At 47.8% G+C, this 23,158-nt stretch overlaps 5 protein-coding genes across 5 annotated transcripts; 4 read left to right on the forward strand and 1 right to left on the reverse strand.

The window, feature by feature from the left end:
• The first annotated feature begins 144 nt into the window (after positions 1 to 144).
• On the forward strand, positions 145 to 7,321 carry EDB93DRAFT_450118 (CHAT domain-containing protein). Its single transcript, XM_041456414.1, has 9 exons — positions 145 to 193; positions 278 to 283; positions 335 to 566; positions 619 to 633; positions 689 to 768; positions 815 to 965; positions 1,016 to 1,155; positions 1,208 to 1,326; positions 1,379 to 7,321. Exons 3-9 carry the CDS (start codon positions 361 to 363, stop codon positions 6,836 to 6,838), a joined length of 6,171 nt encoding a protein of 2,056 aa, XP_041312909.1. The 5' UTR covers positions 145 to 193; positions 278 to 283; positions 335 to 360; the 3' UTR covers positions 6,839 to 7,321.
• A 1,100-nt stretch (positions 7,322 to 8,421) lies between these two features.
• On the forward strand, positions 8,422 to 10,153 carry EDB93DRAFT_1118704 (kinase-like domain-containing protein). Its single transcript, XM_041448425.1, has 5 exons — positions 8,422 to 8,836; positions 8,887 to 9,116; positions 9,168 to 9,383; positions 9,441 to 9,802; positions 9,854 to 10,153. Exons 1-5 carry the CDS (start codon positions 8,533 to 8,535, stop codon positions 9,954 to 9,956), a joined length of 1,215 nt encoding a protein of 404 aa, XP_041312910.1. The 5' UTR covers positions 8,422 to 8,532; the 3' UTR covers positions 9,957 to 10,153.
• A 1-nt stretch (position 10,154) lies between these two features.
• Positions 10,155 to 16,018, forward strand: EDB93DRAFT_1118706 (SNF2 family N-terminal domain-containing protein). The gene is made up of 10 exons (XM_041448426.1): positions 10,155 to 10,685; positions 10,735 to 10,791; positions 10,841 to 11,473; positions 11,523 to 12,125; positions 12,186 to 13,285; positions 13,334 to 13,406; positions 13,455 to 13,866; positions 13,923 to 15,186; positions 15,237 to 15,311; positions 15,367 to 16,018. The coding sequence occupies exons 1-10, from the start codon at positions 10,464 to 10,466 to the stop codon at positions 15,845 to 15,847; spliced, it is 4,920 nt and encodes a 1,639-aa protein (XP_041312911.1). The 5' UTR covers positions 10,155 to 10,463; the 3' UTR covers positions 15,848 to 16,018.
• A 45-nt stretch (positions 16,019 to 16,063) lies between these two features.
• On the forward strand, positions 16,064 to 16,754 carry EDB93DRAFT_1118710 (uncharacterized protein). The gene is made up of 3 exons (XM_041448427.1): positions 16,064 to 16,233; positions 16,355 to 16,404; positions 16,455 to 16,754. The coding sequence occupies exons 1-3, from the start codon at positions 16,119 to 16,121 to the stop codon at positions 16,521 to 16,523; spliced, it is 234 nt and encodes a 77-aa protein (XP_041312912.1). The 5' UTR covers positions 16,064 to 16,118; the 3' UTR covers positions 16,524 to 16,754.
• Positions 16,755 to 18,508: 1,754 nt separating this feature from the next.
• On the reverse strand, positions 18,509 to 20,837 carry EDB93DRAFT_1076014 (major facilitator superfamily domain-containing protein; the record flags this gene model as incomplete). Its single annotated transcript, XM_041445200.1, has 15 exons — positions 18,509 to 18,652; positions 18,722 to 18,840; positions 18,891 to 18,937; positions 18,988 to 19,046; positions 19,100 to 19,241; positions 19,288 to 19,341; positions 19,381 to 19,470; positions 19,526 to 19,569; positions 19,625 to 19,662; positions 19,711 to 19,895; positions 19,946 to 20,074; positions 20,127 to 20,237; positions 20,287 to 20,357; positions 20,412 to 20,554; positions 20,606 to 20,837. 15 exons carry the CDS (start codon positions 20,835 to 20,837, stop codon positions 18,509 to 18,511), a joined length of 1,608 nt encoding a protein of 535 aa, XP_041312913.1.
• Positions 20,838 to 23,158: the final 2,321 nt, after the last annotated feature.

Genomic DNA, 23,158 nt, shown 5'->3' on the forward strand with positions numbered 1-23,158 from the left:
GTATTATCTTAACATTTCGCACGACATTCAAGTCTTCAATATGTGTTATGCATTATGTCTGCATTTTCTCTACAGCTAGTATATCGTGTTGGCTATTTTAATCGATATCTCAACCCTAGAATGTGCATCTGAGCGCTCCCAGTGTACAAATCTCACGCACACTGTCAATGAGGCTATGGCCTGGGGTAGCTCGGTATTTTGCGAGTCGCTTCTATGCTGTCCCTGAACTCATTGCTGTATGCATCCTTGGTTCCCCCCTTTATAATCCTTCAAAAAGTCACAGGTATTACAGTGTTTCCTGACCCCCAGCACACGTCTTATTCTCAAGTGTTAGTTTAGATCCATCCCTCAGCCATCATTATGGCCCGTCGTCGACGTGTCACCTTCGAGTCTTCAAACTCGTCAGAATCAGACTCTGATTCTGAACTTTCTTCAGCGTCATCGCGCAAACCATCTCCTACTCCTCCAGGAGAGAAATCTGCTTCCGGTGTCGAGCCCTTGGAAGGGACAAAGCGTAAACGTAAGTCGTCAAACAACAAGATGAAGAGTTCAAAGCGTCTTCGGTCGTAAGTTCTTGTGTTGTACAGCACATGTCTCGAGTTAATCTCGCATTTTTAGGCAAAAAAAGGATGAGTAAGCACATACAGCTCTGATCATTTAAATACATAACAATATGCATATTGTTTAGTCAGGAGACAAGCCACCCAGGATATACCCAGGATCCGGGTGAGGTACACCTGAGTGAAGTGCAACAAGTCCTCATTACCAGTATGTAATATCGATCTCTGTTTAGCACATATTGACAATTTCCAAGCCATTCGCGCAACTGATGTCACCCTTGGTCTCCGACGGATCCCCGCTGGGTTCCACGCGGTGATCAAGGCTGACAGTGTTGAATACCAGACAAGCAATAAGTTTGTACACGTAGATCAGGCTTTCGTCGAATGGCACGAGCACATTCTTCTGTGAGTGATCCTTAACCCCGTCTGTCCTGCAGTTTTGAGAAAGACTCTAGGCCGCGCGAGCCATCTTCTAAAGTTCGGGTCAGCGTGTATGCTTCATTTGAATCAGGTCACATGGTCTGTCACGGAGAACTCCTGCGCACATTCGAGACCTCCGTTGGTGAACTACTGGATCTCAGCGAAAAATCGCATCGTCAGTATTGTCTATTAAAGAAGCACCTAACAAATACTAACGAGTATCACAGCCATAATCTTTGAGCCAAAGGAGGAGGAAGTCGTATCCTCTCGTACTTCACTTTTTATGACTGTGGAGCAGCAGCTTCCTGACCAAATCGACGCCGCAGGTCTCTGCCCCCTTGCTACCGTGAGTGGTCGATGCAGTCGGACACTCTGATGCTGAGACGTGTAACATGTAGCCTACATCACGCGATATGGATTCATTAGCACTAGAGACTGATGCCGGACATCGTCTTCTCGCACAATATCGCAGGATGCAGAACGGCGGGGATCTCGGCCAATCCGTAAACCATTTTGAACGCGCCTTGAATCTCTGCCCCATGGACCATCCCTACCGCCCTGCAGCACTATTCAATATAGCCACCGCAAAGTTTACTAGTTGCCAAGCTGATGGGATATACCTCTACCTCGACATTCCTATCTCTCTTTTTCAAGTTGCCCTTGATTTGCGTCCCGCGGGTCATCCAGATCGACCTACCACTCAACTCCATCTTGCCATTTCTCTGCTCTCTCGCTTCGCGAAACACGGCTTTCAAACAGATGCCGACACAGCTAAAGAGTTACTGAGCGACGTCCTCAATGTCTGCCACTTCAACAGCCACATTTACAGAGCAGCTCTAGTTACAATTGAAACATCTGCTCTGCGTTCTGCCGGAAACATCGATGCAAATGATTTTGAGCAGGAGCAGCGGGCAGCATCTGTGCTTCCTTTATCGCCGGATCAACTTGTTGATAGAGTAGAGAGATGTTTGCAGAGAGATAAACCCCGTGACTTAGATGAAGTAATATCCCTTCATTTTGATGTACTGGGATATTACAACACCGGGCATGCTTGTCGAGCACAGCTGCTAAGCAATTTAGCTGTTATGCTGCGAACTCGCTTCGAGCGTGGAGGCCAAAGCAAAGACTTGGATCAGGCTATCGCACTTCACAAGGAAGCACTATCCTTGCGCCCGGTTGGTCACACAGATCGGTCCATGTCATTAAATAACCTCGCGACTGAATTCTCCTTCCGCTTTAAGCACCGAGGCGACGACGAAGACTTAGATCAGGCTATTGCACTGCACACGGAAGCGCTGACCTTGTGCCCAGTCGGTCACACGGATCGGTCCACGTCATTAAATGGCCTCGCGAATCGACTGTCTTCCCGCTTTGAGCACAGAGGCAACGAGGAAGACTTGGATCAGGCTATCGCACTTCATACAGAAGCACTGGCCTTGAGCCCCGTCGGTCATACAGATCGGCCCACATCATTAAATGACCTCGCGAGTCAACTCTCCTCCCGTTTTCAGCACCGAGGCAACGAGGAAGATTTGGATCAGTCTATCACACTTCACATGGAAGCGCTGGCCTTGCGCCCCATCGGTCACACAGATCGGTCTATGTCATTAAATAACCTTGCGAATCAACTCTCCTCCCAGTTTCACCACCGAGGCAACGAGGAAGACTTGGATCAGTCTATCGCACTTCACACGGAAGCGCTGGTATTGCGCCCCGTCGGTCACACAGATCGGTCCACGTCATTAAATAACCTCGCGAATCAACTCTCCTCCCGTTTTCAGCACCGAGGCAATGACGAAGACTTGGATCAGGCTATCGCACTTTACACGGAAGCGCTGGCCTTGTGCCCCGTCGGTCACACAGATCGGTTCATGCCACTAAATAACCTCGCACTTGAAATCTCATCCCGCTTTGAGTACCGAGGCGACGACGAAGACTTAGATCAGGCTATTGCACTGCACACGGAAGCCCTGACCTTGTGCCCAGTCGGTCACACGGATCGGTCCATGTCATTAAATAATCTTGCGAAAGCACTCTCCTCCCGCTTTGAGCACCGAGGCAACGATGAAGACTTGGATCAGACTATTGGATTTCATACGGAAGCACTGGCCTTGTGCTCCGTCGGTCACACAGATCGGTCCACATTATTATATAACCTTGCGAATGATCTCTCCGTCCGCTTCGGCCGCAGAGGCAACGAGGAAGACTTGGATGAGGCTATCGCACTTCACACGGAAGCGCTGACCTTGCGCCCCGTCGGTCACACAGATCGGTCCATATCATTAAATAAGCTTGCGACTGAACTCTCCTCCCGCTTTGAGCAACGAGGCGACGACGAAGACTTGGATGAGGCTATCGCACTTCACACGGAAGCGCTGGCCTTGAGCCCGGTTGCTCACACCGGTCGATTCCTGTCATTAAGCAACCTCGCGAATCAACTCTCTTCCCGTTTTCAGCACCGAGGTAATGATGAAGACTTGGATCAGTCTATCGCACTTCACACGGAAGCGCTGGCCTTGTGCCCGGTTGGTCACACCGGTCGATCTATGTCATTAAGTAACCTCGCGAATCAACTCTCCTCCCATTTTCAGCACCGAGGCAATGTCGAAGACTTGGATCAGGCTATCGCACTTCACACGGAAGCGCTGGCCTTGTGCCCCGTCGGTCACACCGGTCGGTCTATGTCACTGAATAACCTCGCGAATGAACTCTCCTCCCGCTTTGAGCACCGAGGTAACGAGGAAGACTTGGATCAGGCTATCGCACTTCACACGGAAGCGCTGGCCTTGAGCCCCGTCGGTCACACCGGTCGATCTATGTCATTAAATAACCTCGCGAATCAACTCTCCTCCCGTTTTCAGCACCGAGGCAATGTCGAAGACTTTGATCAGGCTATCGCACTTCACACGGAAGCGCTGGCCTTGCGCCCCGTCGGTCACACAGATCGGTTTATGTCATTAAATAACCTCGCGAATCAACTCTCCTCCCGGTTTCAGCACGGAGGCAACGATGAAGACTTGGACCAGGCTATCGCACTTCACACGGAAGCGCTGGCCTTGTGCCCCGTTGGTCACACTGGTCGATCTATGTCATTAAGTAACCTCGCGAGTCAACTCTCCTTCCGTTTTAAGCACCGAGGCAATGACGAAGACTTGGATCAGACTATCGCACTTCATACGGAAGCGCTGGCCTTGTGCCCCGTCGGTCACACAGATCGGTCTATGTCATTAAATAACCTCGCGACTGAACTGTCCTCCCGCTTCAAGCACCGAGGCAACGAGGAAGACTTGGATCAGGCTATCGCACTTCACACGGAAGCGTTGGCCTTGCGCCCCGTCGGTCACACAGATCGGTTCATGCCACTAAATAACCTCGCAAATCGACTGTCCTCCCGCTTTGAGCACCGAGGTAACGAGGAAGACTTGGATCAGGCTATCGCACTTTACACGGAAGCGCTGGACTTGAGCCCCGTCGGTCACACAGATCGGTTCATATCATTAAATAACCTTGCGAGTGAACTCTCCTCCCGCTTTGAGCACCGAGGCAACGAGGAAGACTTGGATCAGTCTATTGCACTTCACACGGAAGCGCTGGCCTTGCGCCCCGTCGGTCACACAGATCGGTCGATGTCATTAAATAACCTCGCGATTGAACTCTCCTCCCGCTTTAAGTACAGAGGCACCGAGGAAGACTTGGATCAGGCTATCGCACTTTACACGGAAGCGATAGCCTTGCGCCCCGTCGGTCACATAGATCGGTCCATATCATTAAATAACCTCGCGGCTGAACTCTCCTCCCGCTTTAAGCACAGAGGCGACGACCAAGACTTGGATCAGGCTATCGCACTTTACACAGAAGCGCTGGCCTTGCGCCCCGTCGGTCACACCGGTCGGTCTATGTCACTAAATAACCTCGCGAATGAACTCTCCTCCCGCTTTGAGCACCGAGGCAACGAGGAAGAATTGGATCAGGCTATCGCACTTCACACGGAAGCGCTGGCCTTGTTACCCGTCGGTCACACCAGTCGATCCAAATCATTATGTCACCTCTCAAAATCACTCATCTCCCGCTTTGAGCACCGAGGTAACAGAGAAGACCTCGACGAGGCACGAGAGAACCTCTGTTGTGCATTGATTGTCCTGAGGCAACATGATCCTCATCGAATATCAGTCCATGGATTGCTAGCTAATGTCTATCTATCATACCATCGTTCAGGGCTTGATGACATTGGTGCAGGCGAAGATACGGACAGCTTCAATGTTGCTATGCATCACCTCAAGGCGGCAGCAAATGTTGTCTCTGGAGGCCTGCTATCCCGCCTACAAAAAAGCTTCCGCTGGGTTAGCTATGCTGAACAAAACAGACATGATACTCAATTGGAGGCTTATGAGACTTGGATGAGAATCATGGACGCTCACCTGTCCAGGACAGCTTCGCTATCCTCTCGTCATAGGGCCATGAAGGACTTCCCATTGGCACTTGCTGTGGATGCTGCATCGTGTGCTCTTCGTAGCGGTGACGTGTGTCATGCTGTCGAGTTGTTGGAGCAAGGCAGGACTATCATCTGGACCCAGATAACACGACTCCGCATGTCTCTTGACGGTCTCCAGACACGCGGTGATCATGCAGCGGCCCTCTTGAAGAGATTTAGAGACCTTAGCTCCCTCCTCGATCAACCTCCTGCGAGTCATTCAGACGCAACCTCAAGAGTCAACGTAGACGCTGAAGAAACCCGATACAGACGTCTAGTGAAGGAGTGGAATAGTGCTGTAGAAGAGATCCGGAACATCGAGGGCTTCTCTCGCTTCCTCCTCCCCCCTTTATTCTCCGATCTTCAAGAAGCAGCTCGTGAAGGGCCTATCATCGTGCTCATTGGAAGCAAGTCATCTTGCTATGCCATTATCATCCCATATAAGCAAACTCCGATCAGCATTCAACTATCTACCAGTGTTGAGAAGCTTCAGATATTGGTGGACAAACTCCACCGCACAGATAGTCCAGCGCTCAAAAAAGTCTTGATGGAGTTGTGGGATGACGTTGTCCGCCCGGTGGTCGAGAATCTGGACGGAATTGCACCACGAGGTTCTCGAATATGGTGGTGCCCAACATCTGTCTTCAATTTCTTGCCGTTGCATGCTGCAGGCGAGTACAGGAAACAGGGACAGTTCCTTTCACATCTCTACATCTCTTCATACACGCCATCGCTCACTGCGCTGATCAAGGCTCGCAGAAGTCATGAAAGGTCCCCGTCGGTGCCCTTCGTTGCCATTGGTCAGAATCGCCCAGCCGGCGCCTCATTCACTTTGGATGCTGTGGAGCCTGAACTGGAATTGGTGCGGAGCCTTTTGCCCCCTCACCCAACTGTTTCGTTCTCCAAGATAACCAGTATGGATGCCACGAAATCGAGAGCACTGTGCGCATTGCGAGACAATACTTGGCTTCATCTTGCGTGTCACGGGACACAGAACATTGCCGAACCCTTCAAATCGGCCTTTCTTATGCGCGACGAGCCGCTTTCACTCCTCGACATCACACAAACAGATCTGTCTCAGCATCAATTTATATTTCTTTCTGCCTGCGAAACCGCAGTTGGTGACCATAATACTCCTGATGAAGTGATACACCTAGCGGCTGGCCTGCAGTTTGCAGGGGTCAAGAGCGTCATTGGGACATTATGGAAGGTCAATGATAATACCGTGGAACGCTTAGTCAAGGCATTCTACGAAAACTTTTGTGGGGATCGCACGATGAACTCCAAACGAGCTGCCCGGGCGCTGCACCGAGCGGTCTATTCTCTAGGTTCTGACAAAGACATACCTTTGGACCAGCGCATAGTGTTCGTGCATATTGGCATATGATCAATACCGTGTGTCTTCCCTCCTTCTTGATTAAAGTATTTTTGACAACTTTGCGTGTAGCATTCAATCATGGCCACGTAAAACCCTTTGCCAAGGACTTCAATATTTGAAACTATATACCTACACGATATGGACACTTGATTTTGACTTGAGTTTGTATTTTCTAGTTTGTTGCCTCGAAGCTAAAGGTGATCGCTCTTAAGGTGAACTGATGGTTTGTGGGTACTATTAAGATAAAAATAAAGTTGCACAACATTGATCTGACATAACACCTCATGCTCATGTTGCAAGACGCAATTTGCGACGATTAAGGTGTCGAGGCATGAGGGCGTTGAATGCACTCTCACTTACCATCACTGATGTTACGAAAAGGTCGGGGAGTTCTGGCGAGGGGACCAAAGTATGATCATTTTCTGGAGTTTTTCGATTTATGGAGTTTGGTCAAGTTCCTAGATACTGAAGGTACTACCTACGCTAGCAGCATTGGAAACAACTTTATTACATTTTTTATGTGATTGGGATCATCTTCAGATCCCCCCTAAAGGTATTGCCAAGGTACTATGTACACCTGACCAGCTGAAACATATGCTCAATCGCCCAAGTAGAATTCCACCCCCCTTCACAGGCATGATTTGAGTTGCGACTCTTATTGTGCCTCCCACTGCTGCGAGTTGCGCGACCTAGTAGTAATTCCGAATTTGATGAGGGCTTGGAGAGTCATCGAGTCATCCGTGACGGTTCTAAATACTAGGGACTGTATTTTTCATAGTGCCTCGCTACTTTAGATTTGGTATCTCTCGATATCTAGTAAGGCTAGTGTGTAAAGTTTGTGTTTTTTTCCCCGTCTTTACGATGCATTGCTATTATCATTGTTTGGAACTCAGTGATTCATACAATGAGGTATGACAAGCTCACTGGCAGAGGCTTGAGTTAAATAACACCTCAGTGCGGGGCGTTCACTGCTGACTATCCGAGTTCCGGTTGACGTGAATGTAGAGATCGTGACTGTGGCCTTATACACATATGTTTGAGGTGGGTATACAGACCGCGTGACCCGGGGAAGCTCGTCGTCACACAATGGCCATGGCTGAAATACCAAGGATTGAGCGGTTCATTGATTAGTGCGTATGTGCCAAATGCGACACTAAGCCTTCCTGGATCATTGCAGTGTTGCTGACATTTTGCCATTAAAATTGCCCCGTCCAGTGTACATATATCGTGATACCGTTTGCATGGTTGCGTTTGTTGACATACTGAACACCTGACGTACTGAGGCGCTCTTGATGGTGTCAACATTGGTTTCATAAGATGCAGTTAGTTGTTACAGACTCGGATAACATCTTAGGTACATGTAGTCATACCTGATCAAGCCCTGACCCAATCATTGAACAGTGTGGTAAGTGTAAGTGTGACAAGCTGTGGATCAAGATGAACTTTTACGTTGAGAACAGGGCCGACAGAGCATGTGTACGACAGTGGTCGTTCAGGAGATCGTTGAACAAGGAGTCGTTGTACTCATTCGCTTTTGTTTGCGACTTGTTTGGTAAGAACAATACAATCTGGGTCATGCTCGAGAGCGCTCGCTGACATGTGGACTTTGATTGACCAGAGTTCTCATCATTTTTTTTTCTTTCAGTCCTCTGTGTCATAGTCTGTGTTCGGTCTCCTCTTTCTATATTCTACTACTCTGCCGCATGATCAAACGAATGGCTGATAAGATTGGGCAATTTGGCCAGTCTCAGGAGCAGTCTAGTCAACCAGAACTTGCAAACTTGCCTTACTCTTCAATGTCTCATTCGATATCTGTTGTTGCAGACTGTCATCGTGGCTCGATATCAACGCAGCGAACATCGTCCAGCGAATGGACCCAGGAAAATAACGTCGAAGCAAAGATGTTTCCACTACCGCGCGTGTCGAGGCCAAAAGCATCTTACCGGCTCTCCGATTTCATAATACAACGGACCCTTGGGACGGGTTCCTTTGGCAGAGTACATTTAGGTATGTCCTTGGAGTTATTCATCATACCATCATCTCATTTGGTTTCTCAGTTAGGAGCAAACACAATCTCCGCTTTTACGCCATCAAAGTGTTGAACAAAGAAAAGATTGTTCGGACGAAACAGGTTGAACATACCAACAATGAGAAGATGATGCTTGAAGCAGTTCAACACCCCTTCATCATCAATCTTTGGGGCGCGTTTCAGGACGCTTCCAACTTATTCATGGTAATGGACTTCGTACCTGGTGGTGAACTTTTTACCCTGCTACGGCGGTCGAATGTGAGTCTTTTCCAACATCTTCTTTAAAATATTCTGATACCTTCCTGGAAGCGTTTCCCGGATCCCGTAGCTAAGTTTTACGCCGCAGAGGTCGCACTTGCTTTAAATCACCTGCATTCCCTCGACATAATATATCGCGACCTCAAGCCAGAGAACATTCTTCTCAACCATGACGGTCACATTAAAATAGCAGACTTTGGATTCTCAAAGCTATGTTCATCAGTGACGTGGACACTATGCGGTACACCTGATTATCTTGCACCTGAAGTGAGCGCCCGTAGTCATTTTCCAATTTTCAAGTTCGACTTTATATTGCCTCAACAGATCATAGGACAACAACGGTACAACAAGAGTGTTGACTGGTACGCCCTAGGCGTGTTGATCTTTGAGATGCTTTCTGGACTTCCTCCTTATCACCAACCCGATCATAATCCTGTTGTACTTTACGAAAAGATCACTCGTGGTCCAGCCTTCATTCGCTGGCCATCATTTCACGAAAATGCTACAGATATCATTCGAAAACTGATGGAGGGGGAGCCCTCCAAACGATATGGAAACTTGCGGCATGGGGCAGGTGATGTCTTCGCACATCCATGGTTCCGTGAAGTCGACTGGGACAAGTTGCGAAATAGAGAGATTACTGCCCCTTACCTGCCTAAAATTTCAGGAGAAGGAGATGCGAGCGCGTAAGTCTCATAACTCTCTAATTTCAAGCTTTGAGGCTCAATTTGGTGCAGTTTTGAACAATATCCCGAAGACAACGCTGCTTCACTATACGGACTTCCAGCTGACGACAAATGGGGACAGGATTTCCCTAATTTCGAGTATACCAGCCTTTAGAAGGGACTTCGATTCAGTTATCACTACATTATTCTTGTTTGGAACGTTGACACCATCCATTACCTGCATTTGTTGTTGTAATACCCAGACACGCCGACACCCCCTGTGCATTGTACATTGTATACCAGCCATGGCAGGTTGTTCTCAGTAGAACCTCTTGTTTGTTTCTTCTTTTAATCCGAAAGTTAGCAACATCATCTCGCGTGTGATTTTTGGTTTTGCACCCGCCGCGCAAACGTGGTCAAGTATCATCCATCCTCGCATTCCTATTTGTTCGGAACAAACATCAACATCATGTCGAAAAATGGACTGCCGTTTCCCCGGAACCTCGAACAACCAGCTAGTTCAGAATCTAGTCTCATAATTTTTCACCAGTGGGCCCCCATTCTTTTCCACTTGCCCAGAGGTCCAAGAAGCTCGTCAAACCGTTAAGAATTTGAGGAGATCGACTTGTGCGGGCGCTAAGGTTAGGTGCTAGCGGGGTATATTCGTTTATGGCTGCAAAACATGCCGACAAAACATACAAAATGGTCAGCAATGTCGAAGAAGAGCGAGAAAGGTGTCAAGGGTGGCTCGGGGAACGGGAAAAGGGCGGGTCGTGGCAGACGAAATGGGGTAACCAAGGACGCGCAGTCAGTGTCACAGGAGGATGTTGCTGTTGAAAGGACCAGAATGCTACTTGAAAGACAGGCTGACTTGAATCAAATTATGGACAAACATGACACGATGGTGAGTTTGTCCGCCACCAGGGGAGTTCATTGTTTCATATTCGGATTAGGTGCGGGAGGTTTTTCACTTGGAGAAGTTCGTGACTCTCATTGAATATGACCCAACTGTAAGCTCTTCTGAACCCGCACTTTTTTTTGGCACTTATTGGTTCCTAGATTGCAAAGCAGGACAATTCGATCGTGTTTCAGGAGGTGGGTAAGAAGGAAACTAAGATCGTGACACTTACGGAACGACCTATCTTGTCTTCACAGTATAAGTCGGACTATGACCTGCTTAAGAAAGCCTCTACATCGGCAGGTCCATCGCGTGCTACAAGGAGGGCTCATGTCGAGCGCGTTCAAAACCTCACTACACCACTTCTACCTTCCACGACTTCTCGATTGCACACCGAACCAGAATTACCCCTCTCCGCTAAATCAAAAGGGAAACAGAAGGCGGTTGATCAAGTCAATGGTGCCGCGCCTATTGATTTGGTTACGCCGAATAAGCCTGGGAGAGAGAAATCTATATCTCAGCCTCCCAAACTTCGAGCTTTGGCTCCGATTTTGCCTGTGGACGCCGAGGCTTCTATTTCCGTGGGACTTGTGCGTGGCAAGAAGAGGAATATTGCTGTTGCTTCCCCAACAGATTCATCCGCTGTTTCGCCCTCTGCAAAAAAGAAGCGGAAATTTCAGGAGGGACTCGCATTGGAAATGGCGGAGATTCCCAAAGTCTTAGGGCACAAGTCAGCTGGGCCAGATGATATGTCGTTGGATCCTGTCCAGATTTCTGCTCGTCGCAAGTCTTTAGTGAGTGCTGATTACCTCTTTACAGTTTCCTCGCTCAAACATCTTTCAGCGACATCCTCCAACTACGATACAAGAACCACCAGCACTTTCTCAAATTCCCAGTGAAGAACCGCCACAATCACAATTTAATATCAGACGCGTGAAGCTCATAGTGCGACCACCACCTCCGTTGTACTCTAATCCCCGCCAGCAAGCTCCTCGACCTCGATTCCATTCCTCGCTTTCTAGCTTTTTGAACTCATATGTTTGTATCTATGACTCGGACTTACGCGAGGACGATCTAAATATCATGGCCCAGAAGAAGGCTGCACTACTGGACAAGATGGAGAGCTTCCGGAAACAGGGTCGGCTCATCATTGACAACGCGACCTTCAATGAGATGTCCAAAACAAGAGGTGGCGTGATTTTCCACGAACCAAAGCAACATCGCGACACTTGGGATGTAATCCTAGAAGGAATTACCCAACGCTCCCGACGAGAGCAGGTGAAAGGTCGAGTGATAGCTTCGCAGATATCGAGCCGCATTAAGGCGTATTGGGATCAACGGGCACAACGGGAGGACAAGGCAAAAATGCACGAAGAGAGAAGACTTCGTGCCTTGGCGAAGGCAACTATTAAGGTGGTCACCAGTGAATGGAAAAAGGCTGTATTCGTACGCACTACATTCTTATTTCGAGGATATTGCTTTAATTTTCAAATTTCCTCGACATAGCACATTCGTGAACAACATCGACTGCGCGCGGAGGCTGAGGAAAGGCGCCGTGGTCACGAGCATCTAGATGCTATCCTCGATCGGTCTGGTCATATATTGGAAACTCAGCAAGCAGAACTTGCTAGAGGTGATATGTCTCGCAGTAGATCCAGTAGTGTTTCCGGTCACTTCCTGGAACCGGGGTACGGCCCTGAAAGCTCGGAAAATTCGGAGTCTGGAGTGGATGAGGAAGGTGTGGATGGTGTGGAGGGGCAATTTTCGTCGCAGGCGAGTGACCGAGATACAGAGGACGCTGAGGAAGAAAGCACTAAAGATGAAGAAGAGGATGGTGATGATGAGGGCGGAACCGGTGTGTCGGCATTACTGGGGCCATCACTCCCTCGGCTTGGAGTTGATGATACTTTGAGTGCCACCTCCCAAGCTGGTGCCAATCTATTGGATGCCGAGATGAATGATGAAGAAGAGTCGGAGGCTGCCTTGTCTGTTATGGCCATAGAGTCACCCTTGCCTCACCCTAAGTTCAACCTTCTGATGTCCCGGGAGACTCCTACCGACTCCGACTCCGTTTTTCACGAGCAGACGACCGAAGACTACAGGTCTCCCCATTTCGAGAGTTTCAACGAGGCACCTTCACCAGCCAGCACTGTTGCTGGTCATGAAGAGGAACCTGAGTCGAATTTTGATGGCAACAAGGGGATGAAGATAACAGCCACTGAATCTGCTTCGGACACGTTGGCTCCAGGTGCTGACGACATTGATATGGGCCAAAGTACTGAAGTCGAGACCAAAGACGATTATGCGGGCTTCCCAGCGGTCGAAACATCATCTTCTCGGCCCTCATCCCCTGCCTTTGGTATGGAAGTCAATGAATCCGAGTTACTTGACGAAGCAGAGGACGTCCATCAACAAGAGGACAACATACCAGACTATCTAAAACCGTACGCTGTTGCGCCGGTCCATTGGGACACGGAAAACAAGGTGAAAGTTCCCGTATTATTACGGGGTGTCCTCCGTCCATACCAGCAGTCCGGTTTGGAATGGCTCGCAAGCCTCCATGTCAATAATTTAAACGGCATACTTGCTGATGAAATGGGATTGGGGTATGCTTTTGGGCTCCTTGTTTAACGCTTTAGCTCACTATTCAATAGGAAAACTATACAGACAATTTCGCTCCTTGCCCATCTAGCTTGTGACCGTGGAATATGGGGTCCGCATCTCATTGTACGTGATTCACGTCTTGCTCTTCGCGTTTACAGACCAGCTATCTAGATTGTCCCCACAAGTGTCCTCCTCAACTGGGAAATGGAATTCAAGAAGTTTCTGCCTGGGTTCAAAACTCTGAGTTATCACGGATCGACAAAACGCCGCAAGGAGCTCCGCCAAGGGTGGTACAACAAGCACCACTTTAATGTCTGCATAACCTCATACACACTCGCCAGTCGCGATGCTCACATATTCAAGCGTAAAGCTTGGTATTACATGATACTGGACGAAGCACACATGATCAAAAATTTCAGGTCACAACGATGGAATATTCTCTTAATGTTCCGCTCCTTTCGGCGTCTTCTCCTGACTGGCACCCCGCTACAAAACAATCTAACCGAGTTATGGGCACTTTTACAATTCCTAATGTCTGGTACCAACTTTGCCAACCTAAAAGAGTTTGGCGAATGGTTTTCAAGTATGCATGCTCGCGTTTTCGGGTGTAATGGATCATTGCTTACTTCTGATGTTTAGATCCCTTGGAGAAAGCGATTGAAATGGGTACCCTGTTGGACGACGAAAATATGCAACGCGTGACCAAACTCCACACAGTTCTCCGTCCCTATCTGCTCCGCCGCCTCAAACGTGACGTTGAGAAAGAGCTCCCCAGCAAGTATGAACATCTCGTCCTGTGCCCCTTATCAAAACGGCAGCGATTTCTCTACGACGAGTTCATGGATCGTGCACATACCAGAGACGCCTTGCAATCTGGTGTGTACCAGAAAATTGCAAATATTCTCATGCAGCTCCGCAAAGTCTGTAATCATCCGGATCTTTTTGAAGTCCGTCCAATCGTGACATCTTTCGCTATATCGCGTTCTGTCGCCGCAGACTTCGAGATCAAGGAGCTACTAGTTCGGCGGGAGCTGCTTCGGGCAAGTGATGAAGACAGCGTTAATCTTGATCTGCTTGGCCTGCGTTTCATCAACCAACAAAACGTACCTCTACTTCCCGCTCTGGAAATGCGGCGCCTTGATGCGACACATCGATTCCCACACATCTCGGACATGCCTGAGGAGCCGCCACCAAAGGACACTCGTACAATTCAAGGATATCGTGCTTACCATGCATACCAACAGCGGGTTGCACAAGCAGCTCGCTGGGCACAAATCGGTTATCTCAATCGTCTGCGCTGTACCCAGCTACCGGTCTACAGCCAAGAGCTGTTGACTATTGCTAAGCAGTGTCATCGACCAATCCTCCCTCTTTCTGCATCGGACATCAGTCATAACGTCATGGACACGGTTTTACCTCTTCATTCGGCCGTCAAGACTTACGTAGACCGGGCTAAAGAGCTACAACCTGCGGTCGAAAGGTTCGCTTTCGTCACTCCAGCCGCGGTTGCTTTGGACCTACCTCGTTTTTCCCTGGCAGGATGCGAACACGTTATATCTTGTCAACCATCTGGCTTTGATAGTGTCCTGCATCACGCGAGCGTCAAGCTGCAGATAGCGTTCCCAGATCCATCCCTTCTCCAATATGATTGTGGCAAACTGCAGGAACTTAGTCGCCTTCTCCGACAGAAGAAACTGGAAGGACACCGTGTTCTCATCTTTACACAGATGACAAGGATTTTGGATATCCTGGAAAATTTTCTCAACTTTCATGGTCATCTCTATCTTCGTCTTGATGGTGCCACCAAAATCGAAGACAGGCAATATATCACTGAGCGGTTTAATGCAGACTCCAGGATTTTTTGCTTCATTTCTTCCTCTCGGTCAGGTGGAGTAGGTATCAAGTAAGTATCTGTAGATTTCCTTGTCTGTTGATTGCTAACCACCCTAATAGTCTTACTGGAGCAGACACTGTCATCTTCTACGATAGCGACTTCAACCCTCAAATGGACAAACAGTGCGAGGATCGGTAAGATACTTGCTCAATCCTTGCATCGTTCATAAGTGATCAAACCTTTTCTCAGTGCTCATCGCATCGGCCAAATAAGAGATGTTCACATCTACCGATTTATCTCTGCGCATACGGTTGAGGAGGCTATGTTGTTGAAGGCTAACCAGAAGCGCTCGTTGGATGATCTCGTCATCCAAAAAGGCGAATTTGACTGGCGATCCCTGTTTGATGATCAAGGAGCTCTATCGAAGGCGCTGGTTGAATTTGAGGACAAAGAAGATGTCCATGCTGCCGCTGTAGCCGCGAGAGAAGAAGTCGTCATGGAAGGCGCTGATCAAGCTGACTTTGGTGCTGAGGGAGAAATTGATGCACCTCTAAACGAAGGCAGATTACCAAATAATGCTGAAGAAGGACAGCCTACTGGTAAGGAAATGTTGGATGTTTCCGAGATGGACCAAGTTGCAGAGGAAGAGGATGAAGGAGGGGCGGTGTCAGACTACATGATTAGCTTTGTCCGGATGGATTACGACTTCTTCAGGGATTGGCGACTATGATGGCAGCCTCGTATTCTGTGGATGTCTAGGTTGTTTGTAGTGTTGCTTCTTCACAGTGCTATTTATCAAATTTTTATGCCGGTACTGGTCGAACAGTACTAGTAGTTGACTAGTAGTACTGTTGCTGAACAATTGATTGAGCGTCTGGTCAACAGTATGCCGTAACTTTCGGGAGTTCACGTGCACGCCGATCGTGTTTGAAATTACCACGATACTAGCATTTTCACCTGCTTCAACCACACTTGTGGTAGCAGTCCCATTGTTGGGCAAGATGATGATAACAGACGTCCTGCACCGCACTTTCGTCAGTGGACTGGCTGCACTAAGTGTGTATGGACTGTTCATGGGCTATGCCGTGCACCGCGAAACACTAGCCAAAGGGAGAGGTGAGATGATGTATACCACCAATCTTGCTCCAAGTTTCTGACGCAATTTGTGCAGAGGTGAGAAAACCTTAGGCCCATCGGCTTCTATTAGCATATGTGGGCAACTCACGTCGACTATCATAGTTCATGGCAATGAAAGAAGCTGAAGCAAAGCAGCGCGAACAAACAACTGTAAGTTTTCACTTTTACACATATCTTATCCTTTTTGACACTGCTCTCAGGCTGAGGAGGAGGCGAAGGAACTTGCGTTAGCAGAGGCTGCCCAGGCTATTTTCCGCAAAGGGTCGTGACATGACTGCGCACTGGCCATCTGCTGCACCTTTAGTTCAAGGATAATCATGCAGTTTCATGTAACTGCACACCATAGATGTCGTAGTTCATCTTGGGCTCGCTTCGTGTAACGTTCCTGTAACTGCCATCACGATGTGCAGCAAGCTATCCATTCCAATCATTTAGCGCCTCGTGGGTCTATTAACAAGGTCATTTTTCTTCTGCTTTGATTGCTCAAGCAGTGACTACGACTGAGCTCGGCTCGTATAGCAGCTCAGCTGAACGTGTGCCGGCTGAAGAAGCGCGAACATTTTGCTTTAATATATGCTTCACCACCTTCCGCGACGAATAATTATGTCAGAGGATGAGAAGGGTCCTCGTCATCTAATGAAAGACGCTTTCAAAAAGCATGATCAATCAACTCCTGCGATGAACGCCTACGACTACAAGAATATACTAGGAATCGATCAAGGTGACGTGTAAGCATTAACAAGGCCTAACTTTTGAGCCCAAAAGACATCTCACATTTCCGCACTGCAGACCCGTAAAACCATGAGTGGTTCAACCTTAGATGTATTTTGCTGATCACAATGCTTTACATTGCAGCTTTAGTATGCAGAAGTCTTTCCGGTAGCTCTTCCAGCCATGAACCATACTTAAATGGTTCACCATTCCAGCGACTGTGGTTTCCGTAAGGCAAATTACACACTTCCTTATGTCGTTTTGCTACCAGGAGTTGTGTTTTCTACGGCTTTCTGGTGGGCTGAGGAGCAAAATTTAAAGTGAGTTCTGAAGCTAAGATATTATACTCATTCATTTATAACACATCGTCTAGATCCGTTTGCCTAAGTTGTTCAATTCCGAATGACCGTCGTGATCTTACCGTCATCTATCTGATAGGATATGAGAAGAATGACTTGGTATATATATATTTGCATATGGGGATGTATTCTTCTCATCTCCTCCATCCAGGGAAGGATCCAACTTCATGCCATCAGCGGGAAATATTGCGCTACAGAGTTCTACAAAGCACTCTGTAGCAAATTATGTTTCCCCAGTGCTATCACAAGATTCACAACGACTCCGACCCCAAACGTAACAACATGGGCGTTCTCGAAAGAGAACAAAATCCATGTCTCCGCACTTCTCACGCTATCTAAAGGGCCCGAGGATAGAAGCTGCGCCTTAGTGTCAGATTAGATGAACCAGTGACGACGGTAAAGACGGTCTGAAAGTCAGCCTGTGAATGAATCATCGGGAGTAATCTGGATGCTATAGGAAAGAAGATTTTCGAGCTCTCTGCGGACACAGTCTTTGATCCCATATAGTCACCCATAATCAGCTGGTCTGTGGAAGCTTTAGTTGTTCACAGGCTTCAAAACTCTATCATGGCGCCCTAGGAATGCGATCACGACCTGCCTATCAGAATCGTCCATATCCAACTATCAGCAACCACGCGACCTTCAAGTTATCCGAATAGTCATATGCGTCATATTCGTCATTTCATTGGCTGTCCAGGAGTCTGGAATTCTACTAATCCGAGTGCGGTGTGTGATAATCTATTTTGCTGTTTGTCATTCGTTCTAGTACTTCTCCACCAAACTGATTCAAATAATACTCCTGCGGATACTATACCTAGAGTATGTGGTGTGACTCAGGCTGTAGGGATGGACTCTTCAGTCTCTCGCCTGAGTGTATCATAACTAAGAAGACTGCGCGTCTAGAAAATTCTTTTCTAATTTGATGTCTACAGGTCAGCGAGGGATGAGTATTATAGATTGCTGGTACTTTTGTCAATATTGGCTTTTAGCAAGATGGTTTCGATACGCTGCGGCACTGACCCGTGTCGTAGCCTAGGCACTCGAGCCTATTCGCAGTTATAGTCATCTTCGGAAGGTACATTTATATATCTACACCACACATAAAATTATCAGAAACTAAATCGTGAGTCGACGTCCACATGAAGGGTCATTACAATCGTTGTGATATACCGAGCAAAAGTTCGTCACACTTGCACTTGCTTACTTCTTTCCTCAGTTGGACTGGAAACAACAGTTTTCTCACCGTCTAATTCGTGTTGTTGAGCTTCGAGAATTTTGCGAGAGACTTTACTATGTGAACGGATCTTTGAACCAAAGAAGAGAAGGACCTGTATGAAAAAGTGGAAGCATTCAAGACTTCAAGTTCTCCACCAATCAGTGTACATGAATTTACACACCCATGGAGTCGGTGCCATCAACACCGATAGAAACGCCCAGAGCGTTAGCCCCCACTTATATGTCATACCAGCGAACATCTGCTGTGTGAAGAGTGGGAAGACCAATGCCATGAAATTTCCTGTGATGATCTGATTCAGCAGAAGAGATAAACAAAACGTGCAGACTAACGAGACAAACTCTGCCCTGCTTGGGCCGAGGAGGTATATGGACCGTAGCTAGTTTTATCTGTCAAACACATGCAGGATAGATGCGGCGAGACACATACCAGTCTGCAAGATACAAGAATGAAACTTGGAATATTACGAAGACGCCGGACATAAATGTCTGTGAATCCGTCAAAACGACCAAATTTGAATACCGTCGAGAAATCGGCGTACAGTTAATGCAATCAGAGGTACTATCCAAGGAATGTTAGGTGATGCTGTCCATGCGTAGATAAACATTGAGGCGGGCAGGACAATAGCAGCGACACACGCCATGTATAGGCGTGCTTCTTGGCCCTTTGTCAAAAAGTATTTTCTAAATGGCATGAGCCACGACGAATGTTTGATACTGACTTTCTTACTTGTACAAGGTTTCCTGGTACATATTCGCCATAAATCCAAGAATGGCTCCGACACTGTTAAGATGAAAGATCAAATACGGTGTACACATGCACAACAAAACAACTTTCCTCTGACAAAGGAATACAAATCCTGTTTCGCTGACGCTGAAGTTGTAGACAGACTGAAACTCCGTGGTGATGGATCTTTTATTAAACTCACTTTAGTGGCTGGCTTCTATCAGGAGTCAATATAACTTACTCGAGCAAACAGTACACGACCCCCCAAGTGAAGCCACTCCAGATCTGTCATCAAAGATTGTCAATTGCCAGTGAGGGTACATCATCGATGGTTACAGACACTGAAGCTCTGCACAATAGGTTCAGTTAAGAGTAGATCTGTGATTGTCAGGTTAGGAAGAATTGACAAATAACTGTTTTGCGTACACAAGGGCCGTGTACACGACGTCTTGATGAGAGATGACATGCTTCGTTTGTTAATTTCAGCGCTGGACCGATACCTAGGGTCACCGGTCATCTTTCTGGTGTCCTTCGCGATGCGGGTTAGAACAATGGATGAACGGGTCTCGCTCATCACCAAAATGACATCAAGAATATATGCCGCAGAAAACCTAGGAAGAATATTCAAAGAGATGACAGGACACAGTCTTTTTTGACGCACATGGCATGTACCCATTGCACCCACCGCCAACCTAGGTGTGGGTTGGCAGCTATGAGCCCCCCAAACGCTGACCCAAGGCCAAAAGAGAAAATCGATGAGAATGCAAACAAAGACATCGGCAATCCACGTCTGGAACATTTATCAACAAGGGAGTCGCGTTACCGCAGGGACTCTGCCTTACTCGTGTGGCTGCCATATATCGGCGATGCTGCCTCCGACTAAGGATGCACCAGTTGAGCCAAAGACTCCTTGTAGCATACGTGATACGATCACAACTTGTATGTTTGGTGCCCTGTCAGTGATGAGCACCTGCATGTTTCAACAATTGCACGACAACTTACAATGCATTCATTACTTCTGCGAGCATAAATAATACGGACGACGCGATGTAAAGGGGCCGTCTGCCGCACTCCTGAATATAGATGCCAGTCAATGATTCAACAACAGCAACCTGGTCAGTTCTTACCTCACTGAACGACGAAGAAATCAAAGGGACAATCCCAAAACCTGCTACATATAGGCTCAGTCCAACGGTCGCCTGAAGTTGAGTACAATCTAGATCACGCATCATGGACTCATAACTGATGGAATAAGATGACGCTGATGCTGCTGTTGGTAAATGTCAGATAGAGTGATATCGATATGAAAACCCGAAGTTACCCGTGATTCCAGCGAACACACAACATGTCAGCGTGATGGCCCACTTCCGCAGATAAGAGAAGTTTTGTGGATCGCGTGGGTCACCTTCGTCAAATTTAATCTGACCAGCGTAAACCTTTGTGTATGAGAATTGAAATATATCATGACTTACGAGTATCAATTCTTGCTCAGGCTCCTGGGGAACATGAGTTGTACACGAGGGTGAGCTGATGCGTTTACTGTCATCGTCCATTGTCATCGAAACTGGATATTTCGGTACCAAAAACTAGATGTGCTTTTAAATGCTAATGGAGGATGGACCTGGGTATCAATGAGATTGACAAGCAGTCAGGTTATCAGTATATTCCCTTATAGTGGACCGGGATGCCTCACCCATTAAACCATAAAGCCCATGGATGAGTAATACCAACATGATTTCTCACCTATGACGAAAATGTCACAAGAGACGTTTTCCTCTTCGCCTCGGGGAGGCTAGGTCAAGAATAGACTTTCGGCCGATACTGCCAAATAAGAGTAGTTGTAGTGCGATCGAAGACAGCACAAGTGCGGGAATCCCTTTAGAAATTGTGAGCACCAGAAACAACATATTCCAGGACATCAGCAACCACTACACCATTGCTGTTCACCTTTCCCTTTGGACATCTCACAAGTAGAAGGAAAGGAATCCCCGGCTCAGTGATAGTGACCGGGTAGGGTGGTGATCGTATGTGGTGGCGTGGCCAAGTGAGTGTAAATGTTTGGCATATTCATACCGCGATGAATGGGGAAGGCATGATTATGGACCCTGCTTGAAGATAACAAGATCTCATTCGTGGAACTCGACAACTCAGTCATCGACATGTATCATGTCCAGATCTATCGATAGCATCACAAATTAATGCTATTAGGCAATAAAGAGGAGTCATGGGGTCACTGTAAGGGAAAATTCTGATAGGAAAAGGCATTACTTACGATTGAAAATGCATCCTCATCATGCGACCGTCACGGTGACTAGACTAAAATGAACCATGTCAGAGTCTCTACTGAACAACCTACTTGGGGCTGAAGGGTCTACGGACCACCGTGTACGTATAAGCTTCATGTCAATGTCACTATATACGTAAAACGAATGGCAGAACTGATAACCAAGGGATGAGTACTAACAGCGTTCATCGGATTTTCCCGGATACCACACGTTCGAGCTTCGGGGCTTTTGTTGGCTAAACCCTACAGCCTCTGAGCTTTGCATCTTAGACTGGGTGAGTAGACTCGTGACCAGTTCGTCTATGAGGCATGAGTCCAAATTAGAGCTTTAGCCCAATCAGCCCCATCGTGACGTGGAGCAGCTCAGGGCATGGAGCCATTGTCCTGCGATATTCGCACTGCCAGAGGCCGAGCTCGACGCGTGTCATCCCAGACTTCAAATCACAACGCATGGACCTCAACAGAGTCGTGGAAGAGGTGGGAGTGAAGGGAAGGTGCATTGTGTTCGAATGGTCGAGCATCGTTATGGCGCAGGCTGCAGAGAAATAATTAAATGCTTTGGACGTCGTGGGTCTCGTTGGCTGAGATTTATCATATAGTCTGATAGCTGGGGTTGATGCAGTAGCAAACGCTGTCGGCATGAATCTTATGTTGATTGTACAGTGAGCGCTCAGCGCTCTGCGCTGTTTCCGATCTCACCCGATAGTTGCCCTCACTGATTTTGATATGATCTTCCACAGGACGATGTTGACCAGTATGCACGCCATCTGCCTCAGTCTTGCAATCAGATAATAATATGCGTTGAAACGGACACGGACTGCAGGGAAAACCCCAAAGCAAACCTCTATACTAGCGGGAGGCTACGGCTCCGAGTCTATCTGTGGAAGACCGACTGACTACCGACTACTACATATACTACGAGTCAGGACTCCTGCTACTGCACTAGGACCCCTAGTGCTCCCGAGGACCTGCGACAGACCACCCCAATATGGCGTGTGCAGTCCAAACCTCTACCAACGAATGGGCAAAACAGCTTAGAGCAACTGATAAGAAAACATTGAACGTCCGATTGATCCAAACCGTATATCTCGGCCTCTCTCGATGAGGCTCGCGGCGCCTAACATCACGGACGTGATGTCGTTGCTCGCAGGCAAATAATTGCCAATGGAGCAAACGATTCTCTTACAGTCGTTCTCGAAAGTCTTGACTCACGTGTTTGTGGTGGTTCAAAATAGTGGAAAAGCTGAAAATTCAGCAAACTTGCCCCACCCTCACTCAAACTCAAGCAGAAAAGCATAAATGACACTCTTTGCGAGTCACTTGGAGCAGTTCTGCTTGGAGAATTCAATTAATATTGCCTCTACTACCGTGCTATGAACATTCGATGTCCACGATCCTCGATATATCCTATTCTGAGCGATTTGGGCGAAGGCGCGCAGCGCCTCCCGGTCCCGAGTTGCGTGTCCTGCCAGATAAAAGGCGAGCTGCGGTTCCCAACTGTCTAGGAGTTCGACGACGCATCGAGCGAACCGAAGATACCCATAAGACTAGGAGGAGAATGGATGCTTACATGAAGAAGCCGTTACCGAA

The sequence above is a fragment of the Suillus bovinus genome, assembly GCF_016758785.1.
Source record: "Suillus bovinus strain UH-Sbo-P2 chromosome Unknown EDB93scaffold_3, whole genome shotgun sequence".
Lineage (NCBI taxonomy): Eukaryota > Fungi > Basidiomycota > Agaricomycetes > Boletales > Suillaceae > Suillus > Suillus bovinus.